Source organism: Notechis scutatus, chromosome 7 (genome assembly GCF_049901735.1).
Source record: "Notechis scutatus isolate UNSWTSFEM ecotype Mainland chromosome 7, rNotScu1.2, whole genome shotgun sequence".
NCBI lineage: Eukaryota > Metazoa > Chordata > Lepidosauria > Squamata > Elapidae > Notechis > Notechis scutatus.
The window spans coordinates 2,513,515-2,532,500 of record NC_142015.1 but is presented as its reverse complement, the minus strand read 5'-3'; the positions used below and the strand labels follow the sequence as shown (position 1 = coordinate 2,532,500).

The 18,986-nt window shown below is 42.4% G+C and overlaps 1 protein-coding gene across 7 annotated transcripts in view; it reads left to right on the top strand.

Moving 5' to 3' along the window:
• The window catches only part of ANK1 (ankyrin 1), a 167,780-nt gene that overhangs the window by 50,918 nt on the left and 97,876 nt on the right, over positions 1-18,986 (top strand). Inside the window, exon 1 of one of the 7 annotated variants that reach the window (XM_087969896.1) lies at positions 10,419-10,520. The exons of the other annotated variants lie outside the window; for them this stretch is intronic. Within the exon in view, the coding sequence (XP_087826022.1) occupies positions 10,479-10,520 (42 nt within the window). The 5' untranslated portion in view covers positions 10,419-10,478. Of the gene's footprint in view, positions 1-10,418; positions 10,521-18,986 lie in introns of those variants that run through there. 7 annotated transcript variants of the gene reach the window in all.

Below are 18,986 nucleotides of genomic sequence, written 5' to 3'. Positions count from 1 at the left end.
TGGCCCGAACTTGGCATCTTTTAACAGGGGAATTCTAGGAGTTAAAAGTCCACAAGTCTTAAAGACGCCAAGGTTGGACATCACTGTATTACACCGAATAAACAGAGGGGAAGGGTTGGAATTAAAACTGCCCAGGGAATAAATTTTGCAATGAGTAGGATCCAACCAGTTCAATTTGTCTTGACTTCTCTTCCAAGGTCGAGTAAAAAGGTAGGCGATAGGAGTTGACTGATAGAGCCTGTCCAGAAATACTTCAGAGAACAAGGTGGCAATCTCCAATTATTGCATCCTTTCCCCTTATTTGTTCCCTAAAAACGGAGCCCAACTTTCTGGGACGTGTCTGAAAAGGGCAGGGAAGCTCATGAGAAGATTGAGGAGCTGAAGACCACTCTTAAAAGAGCTTGTCTTCATATGCAATCTCTCAGTTGCTTCCATGTTTTCATTACCCAATGGATGTCATTTAATCAGGATTCCCTGCCAAGAATGCAGCTCCTGCTGGTGTCATGAATAATCTCTGACCAACTAGTCGTCTTTGGCTGTCATTCTTGATAGCTAGTGACTCGCCTGAGCCTCAGGATCTTCTCCAATGACTCTAATGAGTTTTCAAGAGCTCAAAACTCTTGAATGATGTGCTCTTTTTTATATTTGATAGTGTGTATTTTATAGTGTGTATTTATCCAGTCCAGAGGTAACCATTTATTCAAAAGCATTTTGTTGAAGTCACTCCTTGATCCAATGCTCCCTCCTCCCACTCAGCTTCACAGAAAAAAAAAGAATTGGAAGGGACCTTGGAGGTCTTCTAGTCCGGCCACCTGCTCAAGCAGGAGACCCTATTCCAGAGGTCTCCAAACTTGGCAACTTGAAGACTCGTGGGCTTCAACTCCAAGAATTCTGGGAGTTGATGTTCACGAGTCTTAAAGTTGCCAAGTTTGAGGACCCCTGCCTTATACCATTTCAGACAAGTGACTGTCCAGTCTCTTCTTAAAAGCCTCCAGTGAAGGAGCAGCCACAACTTCTGGTGGCCAGCTGTTCCACTGATTAATTGTCCTTACTGTTAGGATTTTTCTCCTGAGTTCCAGATTGTTTCTCTCCTTGATCAGTTTCCATCTTCTTGTTCTATATCTTGCCCATATCTTTCTTCCTAAGCTGGGGGCAGTCTTCAAACAACACCTTAGGATGTCATCCCTCCTGGGAAATCAATTTGGTCCTAGGGTACCACTGGGAAGCAAAGATGATGCTTATCTATGGGTTTGCCATAGTCCAGTTTCCTGGGCAAATCTATCCTTGAAAGATAACTTTGAAAATGAATGAGAATCGGCCAGGAGGGGAAGCCAGTTGGATGATAAGTGCAATAAACGTTCTGCAGAAGAAGAGGTTGCCACCACTCTGTTGTTGGGTTGCATTTTTGTTTATTTAATGTGTATCTTGTCCCTTCCCAAAGACTCTGGGTAGATAATATCAGGGGTGGGATTCAAATTTTTAACAACTGGTAATGTGGGCGTGGCTTAGGTGGGCGTGACTTGGTGATCATGTGACTGGGTGGACGTGGCTTGGTGGTCATGTGACTGGGTGGACGTGGCTTGGTGGTCATGTGACTGGGTGGACGTGGCTTGGTGGTCATGTGACTGGGTGGACATGGCTTGGTGGTCATGTTATTGGCTGGGCGTGGTCAACTCAATATCACTCACATCGAGGCATGCATCTCCTCGCTCGGCCTTTGAAGACTATGGGGATGCTGCAACAGTTGTAAGTGTGAAAAATAGTCATAAGTCACTTTTTTCAGTGCCATTGTAACTTTGAATGGTCACTCCACACAAGCAAAGGACCAGCAAAGGAGGGGAAAAAATCCAGAGAAGTTCCTGAGACAGGAAGTCTAGTCCTGCCAAGAATGTAATAAGGGTTAACGGCGAGGCAGTTTCTGTAAGCAACACCAGAATGTTTCCTTCCTGCCTTCCTTACAGGATTAGGCCAGTAATTTCTTCTAACAACCGGTTCTCTGAACTGCTTAGAATGTTAACAACCCATTCTAGCGAACAGGTGCGAACTGGTAGAATCCCACCCCTGGATAATATTCATAAACATCCTATTGTTGGATATATATTAAACCTGTGGTCTCCAACCTTTTCAGCTCAGCGGATTGGTAGAAGCGGCACCGGCAGCTATGACATTGAAGAATGGGTTGGGGGTTGGAGAGGGAATAGTTTTGCATGTGCACCGTTTTAAAAAATGCAGCTTCACGCACGTTTGCCCTGGTTCTCAACAGGATGTTTTAAACAGTAACTGTCTATCAAGCTGAAGCATGCACGGAATGGCCATCGAGATACATGGCAGTTGTGTTTCCTCAGTCTGGCCAGGCTGCAGGATGATTGGCAGGGATGCCCATGGGTGAATGTGTGTGTTTGTGTAATAATAAAGTCAAAGTTGAAGAAAGAAAAGGAGAGAGAGAGAGAGAGAGAGAGAAAGTGACAGAAAGAGAAAGAAAAAGAGAGGAAAGAGAAAAGAGAAAAAGAAAGAAAAAGAGAAAGAGAGAAAGAGAAAAAGAGGAAGAAAGTGAGAGAAAAAGAGAAAAGAAAGCGAGAAAGAAAGAGAAAAGAAAAAGAAAAAAAGAGAGGGAAAAAAGAGAGAGAGACAGAAAAAGAGAGAGAGAGGAAAGAAAGAGAAAAGAAAAAAGAGAAAAGAAATAAAAAGAAAGAGAAAAGAGAAAGAAAGTGAGAGAAAAAGAGAAAAGAGAAAAAAAAGAAAGTGAGAGAAAGGAAGAAAGAAAGAGAAAAGAAAGAAAAAAGAGAGGGACAGAAAGAGAAAGAAAGAGGAAAGAAAGAGAAAAGAAAAAGAAAAGAGAAAGAGAAAAGAAAGTGAGACAAAGGAAGAAAGAAAGAGAAAAAGAGAAAAGAAAAAAAGAGAGAGAGAGAGAAAAAAAAGAGAGAGACGTAGGATTTTCTTGTGCCTCCTCTGGGTGGTAATTGGCTTAGCAGTCATAGTGGTGGAAGAAGAGGGATACAACTCCCTTGGTTGTGAAGCCTTACTTCTGAATTGTAACCAGCTCTTAGCTACACAAATGAGGAGGAATAATTCTGAATGAAAAAAACAAAACAAAAAACGAGGACAGACACCTAGTTATTACACTGCTTTGTGTTTTTGGCAAGCGAGAGGGAGCTCGGTTGTAACTCTGGGGAGGTGGCAGATTTTTTTCTAGTTGTAAAATTAGTTCCTGCAAGGCTGAGTTGTAACGTTGCACCACATTTACTTTTCTGATGGCCATTATCGCTTTCCTTGCATCTTAAAAATAAGGAATCTTCCTTCAAAGATCTGGTGTGTTATTTATCACAATTTTACATGGCTGCCAATCTCACTCAAGTCGACCCAGGTAGTCCTCAACCTACAACAGTTTCATTTAGTGACCCTTCAAAGATGCAACAACCCTAAAAAAAGTGAGTTACGGCCATTTTTCACACTTTACAACCGTCGCAGCCTCCCCATGGCCACATGATCAAAATTCAGACCCTTGGCAACTAACTCATATTTATGATGGTTGCGCCATGTGAGCTTCTGACGAGCAAAGTCAACGGGGATGCTAGATTCACTTAACAACAATGTAACTAACTTAACCGCTACTGTGATTTACTTAACAATGGTGGCAAGAAAAGTCTGTAAAATGGGGCAAAGCTCACGTAACAAATGTTTCACTTAGCGATGGAAATGTTGGGCTCCATTGGGGTCATCAATCAAGGATTACCTGCATTGCAAAGAAATATAAACAGCCAGTTAATAACCAATAACGGAAATGTGGTTCTAAGCAGGGGACCTACTATCTTATCTGGTGGAGCTGCCCAAAAGCAAAAAAAAAATGTTGGCAGAAAATTAGAAATTGGCTTGAAGAAATGACAAAAGTTAAAACTGAATGGAAACCAGAAATATTTTTATTAGGGATTCTAAAACAAAAAAGTAGTAAAAAAATATTATATATTATACAGTACTTCACATATTAACAGCAGCAAGGCCTGCCTTTGCCCAAAATTGGAAATGGGAAAATACTCTCCCCCTGACTTCATGATTATAAAATTTTTTTTGTAATGAGCAGAAATGGACAGGTTATCAATGGAACTTAAAAACAAAGAGGAGTCAGAATATTATGAGATTTGGAATTTTTTGTATCGTTGGTTGGAAGGTAGATATGAAAGGAACAAAACTAAGTCAAATAAAAAGGTATGACAGAAATTAGTAACATTACATGCAACTATGTTTGTAATATATAATTAGATGAAACTTTGTGTTATATGTTAAAGTAATAAGTGTGAATGATTTATTCTACATAATTCGAGAGATGAGTCAGATTGAGTGAACACTGTCTTGCTTATGTTGCGGCAAGCGGAATGTTTGGTTTTATTGTATTTGTATAAGTTCGTTTAATGAAGTATTTTTCTAAATTAAAAAACAAAAAAACAAATAACCTAAGTCAAAACAGGATTGTGAGACTTGTATTTAGATCTGCTAAAGGGGTTGCAGAAGACAGACGGAAAACGAAGCATCTAAAAGAATTGTTAGAAAGACAGGTGGCTTTTCCTACTGTAACTCATGAACAAAACCCACGAAAATGCATACCTGGTTAGAGAAAATGATAAAGCAACATACAGATTTAAAACTAGAACTATTTTTGTTAAGTGTACTACCTGAAAAATAGGATAAAGGGGTGTTATATTTAATATTACATGTTACATCATATTACCAACAGCAGCAAGAATTGTATTGGCACATTGGGAAAATGAGGGGATTCCGACAGATGAAAATATAATTCAAAAAAATTCAAACATAATTTAAAAAATTTAAAAAAATATTATAAATGCAGAAATAGATAGGATAACGTTAAAGATAAAGGAGAAAGAGGATGCAGAATATTTTCTAACATGTGATTTGTTTTACAAATGGTTAGACAACAAAGGTAGAAATTAGAAGTTGGAAGAATGCTACTGTTTATGAGTAAATATTGTTATTAGTACTGATATTGTGTGTAAGTTGACTCAAACAATGCACTGTATATTAAGCGCGTATGTGTAATAAATAAAAGTGTACAAATAAATCTATTTTAAAAAAAGCAAAAAACAAAACCAAAATGTTTCTCAGATTTCTGGGGAAACATTCCAGGCATTTCTTCCCCAAAATAAAATTTATAATGGAGCCAAGTTGGGCTATTTAGGAGCTCCAGATGTTGTTTAGTTCAGGGGTCTCCAACCTTGGCCACTTTAAGACTTGTGGACTTCAATTCCCAGAATTCCTCAACCAGCAAGGCTGGCTGAGGAATTCTGGGAGTTGAAGTCCACAAGTCTTAAAAGTGGCCAAGGTTGGAGACCCCTGGTTTAGGGGTCTTTAAACTTGACAGCTTTAAGACTTGTGGACTTCAACACCCAGAATTCCTCTTCCAGTCATGTTAGCTCAGGAATTCTGGGCGTTGAAGTCCACAAGTCTTAAAAGTTGCCAAGTTTGAAGACCTTTGGTTTAGATAATCAACCAACTGAAGTCTGGTGAACATCTGGAGTGGTTTCTATGAAGGGTAGTACGTTCCTAATTGGGCTCTACTTGTATCAATGGAGCCTTGTTGTGGAGTGTTGTAGACGTGGGGTTGAGAAGCTGTGGAGCATTGCTTGAAGTGTCTTTGGCAAGATGCAATCAACACCAAGTGTGTGTCTTGCTCTGATGGTCCTTATCGGTGGTGAACAGCTGTCAACTTTTCGGTGAAGGGCCCCCAGCGAGGACAAAACTGACGTTGTTGAGTTGGTCTTTAGAAGAATGTGAGATAACGGCATGTTAGTAAAGACCTACCCAAGTCTGCTACTCCCAATCGTGGGAGGGGAGAACTTTCTCCAAAGAGAGCACTGTTCTGTAACTATGAGAGAATGGGGTAGGCAGTCTCACAAGCTGCCACATCTTCTTGGGACAAAGGATTTTTTCTGAATCGAGGTCTCCTCCCAGGCCAGTGACTTCTGCTACATACCCTTTGACAAATGGGTCGGGTTTTGTAGCTATATAGAATAGAATAAGAGAGTTGGAAGGGACCTTGGAGGTCTTCTAGTCCAACCCCCTGCTTAGGCGGGAAACCTTACACCATTTCAGGCAAATGGTTATCCAGTCTCTTCTTCAAAACTTCCAGTGTTGGAGCATTCACAACTTCTGGAGGCAAATTGTTCCATTGATTAATTGTTCTCACTGTCAGTAAATTCCTCCTTAGTTCTAAGTTGCTTCTCTCCTTGATTAGTTTCCACCCGTTGCTTCTTGTCCTGCCTTCGGGTGCTTTGGAAAATAGCTTGACTCCCTCTTCTCTGTGGCAGCCCCTCAAATATTGGAAGACCGCTATCCTGTCTCCCCTGGTCCTTCTCTTCAGTAGACTAGCCAGGCCCAGTTCCTGCAACCGTTCGTTGTATGTTTTAGCCTCCAGTCCCCTAATCACCCTGGTTGCTCTTCTCTGTTCTTTTTCTAGAGTCTCCACATCTTTTTTTATAGTGTGGTGACCAAAACTGGATGCCGTAGTCCAATGTTCAGCGGAGATGAGTATAAATGCTCAGCTCATGCCCATGTTACTCAGGGTAGAGGGGTGCAACCTGCAAACCTCTTTGGTCGCCTGATCTTGAAGAGCAAGAGAGCCCCACCATTTATTGTGGTAGTCTCTTCCCTTAGCTTGTGCTCTCGGGAATCCAACCTAGAATTAAGGAGAAATTTTGTGACTGTCAGAACAATGAATCCGTGAAGTGGCTTGCCTGTAGACATTATGGGTGCTCCATCACTGGATATTTTTTTAAAAAAGAGATTGGGCATTTGTCTGACATGGCATAAAGTTTCCTGCCTGGAATAGAATAGAATAGAATAGAATAGAATAGAATAGAATAGAATAGAATAGAATAGAATAGAATAGATGAAGAACAGAATAGAATAGAATAGAATAGATGTTGGATGAAGAATAGAATAGAATAGATGAAGAACAGAACAGAATAGAATAGAATAGAATAGAATAGAATAGAATAGAATAAATGTTGGATGAAGAATAGAATAGAATAGAATAGAATAGAATAGAATAGATGAAGAATAGAATAGAATAGATGAAGAATAGAATAGAATAGAATAGAATAGAATTGAAGAAGAATAGAATAGAATAGAATAGAATAGAATAGAATAGAATAGAATAGAATAGAATAGAATAGAATAGAATAGATGAAGAATAGAATAGAATTGTTCTCACTGTCAGTAAATTTAAGATGAAGAATATAATAGAATAGATGAAGAATATAATAGAATAGATGAAGAATAGAATAGAATAGAATAGAATAGAATAGAATAGAATAGAATAGAATAGAATAGATGAAGAATAGAATAGAATAGAATAGATGAAGAATAGAATAGAATAGAATAGATGAAGAATAGAATAGAATAGAATAGATGAAGAATAGAATAGAATAGAATAGAACAGAATAGAAGAAGAATAGAATAGAATAGAATAGAATAGAATAGAATTGTCCTCACTGTCAGTAAATTTAAGATGAAGAATAGAATAGAATAGAATAGATGAAGAATATAATAGAATAGATGAAGAATAGAATAGAATAGAATAGATGAAGAATAGAATAGAACAGAATAGAATAGAATAGAAGAAGAATAGAATAGAATAGAATAGAATAGAACAGAATAGATGAAGAATAGAATAGAATTGTTCTCACTGTCAGTAAATTTAAGATGAAGAATAGAATAGAATAGAATAGAATAGAACAGAATAGAAGAAGAATAGAATAGAATAGATGAAGAATAGAATAGAATAGAATAGAACAGAATAGAATAGAAGAAGAATAGAATAGAATAGAATAGAATAGAATAGAATAGAATAGAATAGAATAGATGAAGAATAGAATAGAATTGTCCTCACTGTCAGTAAATTTAAGATGAAGAATAGAATAGAATAGATGAAGAATAGAATAGAATAGAATAGAATAGAATAGAATAGAATAGAATAGATGAAGAATAGAATAGAATAGAATAGAATAGAATAGAATAGAATAGAATAGAATAGAATAGAATAGAATAGAATACCTTTATTGTCATCGCATTCCACGAATACAATGTAATTTGAAAGGTCCCTTCCAACTTCTTGTTATTCTGTTCATGGCAAAAGGGCTCAAACGCTCAGTATCCTTGTTGCGTGTACCTGATAGAGCTACAGAATTGGTTTATTTTTTGCTTCCAATAATTTATCCAGTAGCAGTTGTCACAGACTGACATCTTTATAAGTTTTTGGCCTTGAATTGAGTGCAACTAACTTCATTTTGCTTCGTTTCCTGAACAAAACCTCTGCCGATTTTATATTTTACAAGTCCTTGGAGGAAACTATTCCTTTAATGGTTTCAGCTACTCTGTCAAGCGTCAAACGCCACGCTCGATAGTAACAGCGGTCTACCTTTTCATGTCGAACCTAACACGGTCTCTTTTTGTGTGTGTGTGTCTGCCAAAAGCCGTAATGGATTGGTGCTTGCTGTGCAATCCAGGTTTCAGGGGCCGAAGAAAAGGGGGCACGGCACACAGCCGACCTCAAGGAAGGACTGATGCTATTAAAGTCTTAGTAAGGGATCCAGGGAGGGGAGGTGGCAGGTTGTGTAATGCGACACTGAAACAGAGCCGTTAAAAACTGCTGATGCCATGGGCCTGTGTGACCATGAGGGGGCAGTGTTGAACGTGTTTGCGCTTGGGGAGTTTAGCATTGGAGATGCTCGCTTGGACCCACAATAGATATAACTCCAAGCTGTGTTTGTCTGAAAACGGAACATGGCAGCTTCTTTATAGTTGAGGGGAGAATACTGTTAGATAGGACATGTGGGCAAAGGCCCCCCACCACAACAACTGAGAGCAGGACCTTTTCTTGAATTTCATCGTAGGATTTAGCCTCCAGATTGATCCCCTTGCCCTCTCCTTATCATCTACAATATTTATATTATCTGCGGATCAACCTCCTTCTCAATCTTTGCTGCTCTTCGTTGCGTGCTTTCTAGGGTCTGTGCAGCTTTTTTTAAAAAAGTATTCTGGTCATCACGATGCCCCAAAAACGGTAATGAGACCCCCCCGAAAGAGTGCAGAAAAGAGATTTAGGAGGCTAAAAGGTATAAAGTACGGTTGCAGGAACTGGGTCAGTGGTGATATTCAGCAGGTTCGGACCAGTTCTGGAGAACCGGTAGTGGAAATTTTGAGTAGTTTGGAGAACCGGCAAATCCTACTTCTGACTGGCCCCACCAACCCCATCTCTTCTCCAGAGCCGATCATGTCTCCAAAGGGAGACCCTGCGACATTGCAATGGTCATAAATATAAACCAATGGTCACGCATTCAAATGCAGATCACGGTAACCAGGGTGGGAGGCTGAAATGGTCATAACTGTGAAAAATGGTCCTTTTTTCAGTGCTGTTTCACTTCCAAGTGGTCCCTAAGCAAACTGTTGTAAGTCAAAGACGACCTGAAGTGGAAGATTGCTACTGGGTCCCACCCCATCCTCCTCTTCTGTGAGGCTAGGATATACCCAGTTCTCCTAACCAGGCCATTCCTGGAGACACCTGGGATGCAGATATTAGTTAAAGGTAAAACTTCCCCTCACACATCCATGCTAGTCGTTTCTGGCTCTAGGGGGCGCTGGTCATCTCCATTGCAAAGCCAAAGAGCCACCGCTGTCCGAAGACGTCTCCATGGCCATGTGGCCGGCATGACTTAAACGCCTTCGAAGGCGCACAGAAGGCTCTTCCCTTCCCACCAAAGGGATCCCTATTTTTCTACTTGCATTTTTTTTTTTTACATGCTTTCAAAATTGCTCAGTTGGCAGAAGCTGGGACAAATCACGGAAGCTCCCTCCACAAGATGCAGCGCTAGGGATTTGAACCGCCAAACTGCCAACCTTTCTGATCAACAAGCAATCCAGCCCTTCTTCCTTTAAAAAAAAATATTATTTTAGATCCATTGCACCCTTGCCACTGCTGGGTATTGCTGGTTGCCAAAGGGCCACTGGAGCTTACTCAAGTTTGTTGCCTTTTCGCCCTTGTTAGCGGAAGGAGCTGGCAAATCTCTTGGGCCAACTCCGGTGTTGACGGCAGAGTTCCCTGCCCAGGCCTCCCTTTCCCCTGTGGCGCTGGCACCTGCCCCTCCCCCCTGGCAGTTTGTTGCAGGGAGGAAGGCAGAGAGCTATTAAATATCCCTCCTGACATAATGATGGGCGAGAGAAGGGAAGAACACAATCCATTAGCATCTGGCTCACCCTGCAGTAGCAGCAGCCACAGTAGCTGTGGCAACGGGAGGGAAAGCGCCTGTATCTTTAGGTAGGATGCGATGTAACTTTCTGGCTCGCCCAAAAGTGGGGACTAGCGAAGGAAGGAAGGAAGGAAGGAAGGAAGGAAGGAAGGAAGGAAGGAAGGAAGGAAGGAAGGAAGGAGAGAGGATTGATCGGGTTTCCGCTCAGGCTACTGGACCATGACAGCACGGCACAGCAAGTCCTATCCAGACACGGCGGTTGTGAGTATCCACCCAGGCTGTGAGAACAACGCCCCAGTCCCTGTTCTTCGCTTGGGAGTGTCGGGTTGTCTTTCCAAAAGCTTCTGCCCTTTGCAAACCAGCTGGGGAATTCTGGGAGTTGATGTCCACAGGTCTTAAAAGTTGCCAAGGTTGGACACCTCGGGTGTAGAATGTTCCAGGGGTTGTGTGTTATTGGCTTGGGGGCTTAACTCAGGGTCTACTCCAACAGCCTTCTCAGGTGGACAACAACGTAAGGGAACCTGCCCGTGAAACATGTCTTCAGTGGCATTTTGGGGTGATTATCAGCCCCTCTCTTTCCTTTGGACATTCGTTCTCCCCTAAATTGCTTCTGCAGTGCTTTATCAAAGGTGGTTTGTTGCAGGAACTCAGTGACAAAATCATGAAAATAGCCCTTTAGCAAAATGTGCGAACCCGAGCGTCATGTGCGTTTGTGTATGTAGATGAGTGTGATGTCTCCCTTCTTTGCCTTGTACCTGTCTTCTCAATCGAAAGCTCTTCCTGCTGCCAACCCTGATGCTTTTGTTGGATTTTGTTTGTGCAACACATTCAACTGAAATATTGATAAGAGCGGTGGTTGAATTGGCGTCCTCATTTTGGTTAGTTTTGATGGCATATTTTTGGTATGGTTACCAAAGTGCCAGTAGAAGAAAATATATGTAGCTAAGGGTTGAATCGGTGCTCTCTGAGTTTGGTGGTTTTCTTGCGGATGTTTCATTAACCAACTAGGTAACGTCACCAAGGCTAGAAGGGAGTCGGGTTAGAGGAGGAGGGGTGGAGGAATGGGGGTTCCTTGGTGCTTTCTGAGCTTGTGGTTTTCTTGCAGACATTTCATTACCCAGCTAGGTAACATCATCAGTGCTAGGAGGGAGTGGGGTTGGAGGAGAAGGAGAAGGAGAAGGAATGGAGGTTTCTTCCTCTCTGAGCTTGTGGTTTTCTTGCAGACATTTCATTACCCAGCTAGGTAACATCATCAGTGCTAGGAGGGAGTGGGGTTGGAGGAGAAGGAGAAGGAGGAGGAATGGGGGTTTCTTCCTCCCTGAGCTTGTGGTTTTCTTGCAGACATTTCATTACCCAGCTAGGTAACATCATCAGTGCTAGGAGGGAGTGGGGTTGGAGGAGAAGGAGAAGGAGGAGGAATGGGGGTTTCTTCCTCTATGAGCTTGTGGTTTTCTTGCAGACATTTCATTACCCAGCTAGGTAACATCATCAGTGCTAGGAGGGAGTGGGGTTGGAGGAGAAGGAGAAGGAATGGAGGTTTCTTCCTCCCTGAGCTTGTGGTTTTCTTGCAGACATTTCATTACCCAGCTAGGTAACATCATCAGTGCTAGGAGGGAGTGGGGTTGGAGGAGAAGGAGAAGGAGGAGGAATGGTGGTTTCTTCCTCTCTGAGCTTGTGGTTTTCTTGCAGACATTTCATTACCCAGCTAGGTAACATCATCAGTGCTAGGAGGGAGTGGGGTTGGAGGAGAAGGAGAAGGAGGAGGAATGGGGGTTTCTTCCTCTCTGAGCTTGTGGTTTTCTTGCAGACATTTCATTACCCAGCTAGGTAACATCATCAGTGCTAGGAGGGAGTGGGGTTGGAGGAGAAGGAGAAGGAGGAGGAATGGGGTTTCTTCCTCCCTGAGCTTGTGGTTTTCTTGCAGACATTTCATTACCCAGCTAGGTAACATCATCAGTGCTAGGAGGGAGTGGGGTTGGAGGAGAAGGAGAAGGAGGAGGAATGGGGTTTCTTCCTCTCTGAGCTTGTGGTTTTCTTGCAGACATTTCATTACCCAGCTAGGTAACATCATCAGTGCTAGGAGGGAGTGGGGTTGGAGGAGAAGGAGAAGGAGGAGGAATGGCGGTTTCTTCCTCTCTGAGCTTGTGGTTTTCTTGCAGACATTTCATTACCCAGCTAGGTAACATCATCAGTGCTAGGAGGGAGTGGGGTTGGAGGAGAAGGAGAAGGAGGAGGAATGGGGGTTTCTTCCTCTCTGAGCTTGTGGTTTTCTTGCAGACATTTCATTACCCAGCTAGGTAACATCATCAGTGCTAGGAGGGAGTGGGGTTGGAGGAGAAGGAGAAGGAGGAGGAATGGCGGTTTCTTCCTCTCTGAGCTTGTGGTTTTCTTGCAGACATTTCATTACCCAACTAGGTAACATCATCAGTGCTATGGTTACAAAAACTGTCCGCCAGAAAATGGGGAAGGAAGGATGCACACACACACAAAAAACCCTAGTGCTTTGCTTATACAGGAGTGACTTCCATCTTGAGTTTTTTTGATCTCCCCATGTGGACACCCCCATTATGTGTGTTGGATAAACCCAGCCCGCTGTTTATTTACATCCTGGGGGAACCAAGAAAAACTGGCTAACTAAATTAAGTACATTGTACAAAGAGCTCATCCATTGGGGGTAGTTTACTAATCGGGGCCCCCTGCATGTTGTTATTAAAAGCATGGATTAATAGGATGGCGAGAGAAGCTGGGATGTTTATGGAGGAAAAACTCCCGTTTTGACTTACTTTAGGCTAACTTTATGGTCACTTTAACTGTACGCTAATCAGCATACATTAGAATGGAATTCCGTTGCATTTTTCAACCTGGCACCCTTTGCTGGCTAAGGACACTGTTGTGAGGTTGGGATGTTAAATGGCTGCCTTCGCTAATGAAAGTGTGTGTGTGTGTGTGTGTGTGTGTGTGTGTGTGTGTGTTGCATTAGCAAACCATCTTTCAGAGAGCCTCTCCAAATATCTCAGAAAAGAAAGCAAAATAGGAGCTGAATATAAAAACCAAGCCTCATCTTCCGGAGCTGGGTGGAGCAACTGCAGCTGTTTGTGTGCAAGGATTATTCAGAAATGGTTTTGTTTTTTTCTAGACCTAGTGAGTAAGCCAGTTTGCCATTGCTAAGATTGACCCGGTCCAACTGTTGTTCAGCCTGGGGCCCCAATCCAGGAAACTGAGGCTGGGACTTCCCAAATCCTCAGCTGGCACGGTGTAGAAGGGTAAATTCCTGTGTTACCACTCAGGAGGCGAAAAGGTCGGAAGAAGGACTAAGCAGTTTGGAATCCCTTTGTTTATATTTTTAAAACCTCTTCTTGGCCGGCTTAGGAGTGTTAAATTATAATTGGATGTGCTATTATTATAAGGCTTATAATTAGGCCCCCCAGTGTTAACAGTTACAAAGATCGTAACAACAATTTTGAGTGGGCCGTTTGAAACTTTCTAACCTAGCAAGCCGTTTCGTTGCATCAAGCTGCATGCAATGAAATTTCATTTTAATGTATGCCGATTGGTTTATATTCAAAGTGACAATAAAATACTGTTCTGTTCTATTCTATTCCTATTCCTATTCCTATTCCTATTCTATTCTATTCTATTCTATTCTATTCTATTCTATTCTATTCTATTCTATTCTATTCTATTCTATTCTATTCTATTCAAATTCTATTCTACTCTACTCTATTCTATTCTAATTCTATTCTATTCTATTCTATTCTATTCTATTCTATTCTATTCTCTATCCCCTATCCTATCCTATCCTATCCTATCCTATCCTATCCTATGCTATCCTATCCTATTCCCCATTCCCCATTCCCTACTCCCTATTCTATTCCCTATTCCCTATATTTTATTCCTATTCCTATTCCTATTCCTATTCCTATTTCAATTCTATTCTATTCTATTCTATTCTATTCTATTCTATTCTATTCTATTCTATTCTATCCCCTATCCCCTATCCTATCCTACCCTATCCTATCCCCCATTCCCTATTCCCTATATTTTATTCCTATTCCTATTCCTATTCCTATTCCTATTTCAATTCAATTCTATTCTATTCTATTCTATTCTATTCTATTCTATTCTATTCTATTCTATTCTATTCTATTCTATTCTATTCTATTCTATTCTATTCTATCCCCTATCCCCTATCCTATCCTACCCTATCCTATCCCCCATTCCCTATTCCCTATATTTTATTCCTATTCCTATTCAATTCTGTTCTGTTCTATTCTTTATTCCATTCTATTCTGTAGTAGCAAAACCAGCAAAATCTGGCAGGGTCTAAGCACCCCCCAAACCTTTGAACAGGCTCAGCTTATTGCAGACTTCCAAGACTGGTGGCTTTCCAGACATGTTCCAGACAGCGGCTGGGGATGATGGGGTTTGTTTGACTAGCTAAGAGCAAAGCTCCTGTAGTTGCCCTGCTCTTTGCTGGACCTTGGAATGTACTTTGTCTACCTGGGCAGGTTTCTCTGATGGACAAGGGGTCAATTACAGGCTGGCGGTTTTGCATGGGAAAAAAAGCCCTCCGTCCTCAACTTACAAACCCAATTGCGTCCAAAATTTCTGTTGCTAAGCGAGACAGTTGTTAAGTGAACGTTGGCCCCTTTTAGACAGGGCCCAACATTGGCACAATTGTTAAATGAATCATTGCAGTTCTTCAGTGAGCAATACGGTTGCTAAGTGAATCTGGATTCTCCAGTGAAGGTCGCAAAACCCTGGGACACTGCAACTGTCATAAGTACATGCCAGTTGCCAGGCGTCTGAATTTCCATCACACGATTGTGGGAGATGCTGCAATGTTCGTAAGTGTGACAAATTGTCATAAGTCACATTTTTCCAGGGCCCCTGTGACTTGGAACAGTCACTGCACAAAAGAATGTACCTCGAGGGCTATCTGGTCATCAGCAAAGGTTGAGAAAAACCTATCTGACGTTCTGCAGATTTAAGGTCTCGGTCACTCAAAGCTTGCTGGGAATTCAGTTTGGGATACCAAGAGAAACATTGCCCAACTCTTTCCCAAATCTACACTGACAAGAAGAGACCTACTGATAATTTCCCAGACTTTTCCAGAAGTGAAAGGAATGGGAGCTTTGGGAACCAGTGGCGGGATTCAAAGATGTTTACCACCGGTTCAATGGGCGTGGCTTGATGGGTGTGCATGTGCACACACGTGCATGCCAAATGCACACTCTGTACAGGCACAGAGGCATTCCAACTCACCTCCTGCAAGCCTGCCTTCTCGCGGTTGCTTCAGCAGCTGCCGCACGGGCAGGACATAAAGGTTACTATGGGAGCCCAGGCAGGCAGATGGGCCCAAGAGCAGAGCAGCTGCTCATCGGCGCTACGGGCTCGGCCAAACCGCGTGGAACCGGTAAAATACCACCACTGTTGGGAACGCAAGGTGGATTGTCAACTAACGAGACTGACTCTTTCCTAAAGCTGACTTAGCAGCGGTTTAGAAAAGTTGTCCCAAACATTTTGGAGGTTGTATAAGGTCACAGCAGGGGTGGGATTCAAATTTTTAACAACCGGTTCTGTGGGCATGGCTTAGGTGGTGGGCGTGGCTTTGTGGTCATGTGACTGGGTGGACATGGCTTGGTGGTCATGTGATTGGCTGGGCGTCGCCAACTCAACATCACTCACATCGAGGCACACATCTCCTCGCCTGGCCTCTCATGACTGTGGGGATGCTGCAACAGTCGTAAGTGTGAAAAACGGTCATAAGTCACCTTTTTCAGTGCCATTGTAACGTTGAATGGTCACTCCACACAAGCAAAGTACCAGCAAAGGAGAAAAAAAACTCCAGAGACATTCCTGAGACAGGAAGTCTAGTCCTGCCAAGAGTGTAATAAGGGTTGACGGAGAGGCAGTTTCTGTAAGCAACACCAGAATGTTTCCTTCCTGCCTTCCTTACAGGATTAGGCCTGTAATTTCTTCTAACAACCGGTTCTCCGAACTGCTTGGAATTTAACAACCAGTTCTAGCAAATAGGTGCAAACTGGTAGAATCCCACCCCTGGGTCACTGCTCATTCACAAATCTCTCCCCTGTGTTCAGTGCCATTTTTTTGTATCCATCTAGTCTTTCTTTCTCGTCTTCTGAAGGCTTTCCTACTGGATCTGACACAGGAAGTCGGTGGCTAAATATAGTGGTGGAATCTTGGTTATCTCCACTTTTGAGAAAAAAAGTGAAAAGAAGAGACGACTTTCTCTTTCTGATGCCTTGGTCCAAGGGGTCAGATCCAGTCTGTTTCTCTTGGGCTGAACAGCAGAAGGATTCAGCCATGCCGGATTTCAGAGCTAAGTCAATGCCAGCTGCTTTGGCTACAAAGTCCATTCCTGAAACTGGCAGCTCTCATTTTTGAGAAGAATTCAAAACAATTTAAGAAAAGAGTCATCGCTCCGTGTTCTTAGACAGCACATCACTTGAAGCCCACTCTTCTTTCTGGTCAAACATTTTTTGCAAGCTCCTGTAGATCTGCAGGTGCATTGAATTTCAGATAACAGATAACAGGTTAACAGAGTTAATATAAAGAAAAGGAAGGGGAAAATATCAAAGTTAGAAGATTCTATTCTATTCTATTCTATTCTATTCTATTCTATTCTATTCTATTCTATTCTATTCCATTCCATTCCATTCCATTCCATTCCATTCCATTCCACTCCACTCCACTCCACTCCACTCTACTCTACTCTACTCTACTCTACTCTGTTCTATAATTCTATTCTATTCTCTATTCTATTCTCTACTCTGTTCTATAATTTATTCTATTCTATTCTCTATTCTACTCAACTCGACTCTGTTCTCTACTCTACTCTACTCTACTCTACTCTACTCTACTCTACTCTACTCTACTCTACTCTACTCTACTCTCTTCCATTCCGTTCTGTTCTGTTCTGTTCTATTCTATTCTAATTTATGTTCATCCTTGTTCTCAATCCCCCTCACCAGCAGTTCTTCCATCCCAATGATCACAAATTCGGACACTTGGCAATTGACTCATCTTTATGACGGTTGCCATGTCCGGGGGGGGAGGGGTCAATAGGTGTGGACCTTCAGAGAGTAAGGAAGATGACCTTGATGGAAGAATCCAGAAGGCCCAGATGATGTTTGGAGGTGGTTCAATCAGACCCCGTTCCCTAATCCACTGATGTATAAGAAGGAGGTGCAACAGAATCAGACGTGCAAGATCCTGTTATTACAGCCAATTTCAATTTAAAAAAGTAGTTTTAGCCTTGCCGTGGAGTTGATTTTTTGGTCTGGTCTACTTGGTGGGACTGGCAAGGACCCACCTGATGTTCATATTCAGGGGCAAACACCTATTTTGTCCAATGTTTTGGCATCTCCTTCCTACCTACCTACCGTCCCTCCTTCCCTCCTCTGTCTCTCTTTCTTCCTCCTCACATAGCAGGCAGCCAAGAGAGACAGAACTGGCTCTTGCCGGAGATCTGAGGAGATCACTTGAAAAAGGTTGCTGAAATCGGGCCAAGGACCTCACCGAGCTGTAAGGGCAGCCACTGGCCCAGCCCTCTTACAGTGAAAGATTCACTTGGCAAATGTGCTTTTTGGCAGCGTGGAAGAAAAACCACCTCTCATCTGTGGGCAGAGAATCTTCTGAGATACACCTACAGGAGTAACTGGTGTAGCACTCCTCTGATTTACTCTCGCGATACTCTTACTGGAATCAGAATGATTTCCAGTAGTTGTTAATGTTCACTTCCAAGAAATGCAGAGATACCAGGAGGAGGCAGGCTGCGGGTGAGCAGGTGGGGAAACCTACAGGTAGTTTTCGATTTACCTACAATATTGAGCTCAATATTAAGCAAAGATTAGATTAGATGAACAGATTTGGAAGGGACCTTGTAGATCATCTAGTCCAGGGGTGTCCAACCTTGGCAACTTGAAGACTTGTGGACTTCAACTCCCAGAGTTCCTCAGCCAGCTTTGCTGGCTGAGGAATTCTGGGAGCTGAAGTCCACAAGTCTTCAAGTTGCCAAGGTTGGACACCCCTGATCTAGTTCAACCCCCTGCCCAAGCAGGAGACCCTACACCATTTCTGACAGATGTCAGTCCAGTCTCTTCTTGAAAGCCTCCAGGGATGAAGCTTCCACAACTTCCGAAGGCAACTTCTGTTCCATGGGTTGATTGTTCTCACTGTCAGAAAGTTTCTCCTTATTTCCAGGTTAAATTTCTCCTTGTTCAGTTTCCATCCATTCTTCCTTGTCTGGCCTTCAGGTGTCTTGGAAAATAGCATGACCCCCTCCTCCTCTCTGTGGCAGCCCCTCAAATGTTGGAAGACTGCTATCCTGTCTCCCCTGGTCCTTCTCTTCCCTAGACTAGCCAAACCCAGTTCCTGCAACCGTTCATTGTATGTTTTAGTCTCCAGTCCCCTCATCATCCTGGTTGCTCTTCTCTGCACTCTTTCTAGAGTCTCAACATCTTTTTTATAGTGTGGTGACCAAAACTGGATGAAGTACTCTAGCTGTGGTCTTACTAATGCTTTATAGTGTGGTGTTAATACCTCACTTGATCTCGATTGTATCTCTCTGTTAATGCAATTTAGGATTGCATTGGCTTTTTTGGCTGCCGCTGCACACTGTTGGCTCATCTTTCATTGGTTGTCCACTAAGACTCCTTGCTCAATGTAAATAAATATCGATCTTGAGGTGTCAAATTAGAACAC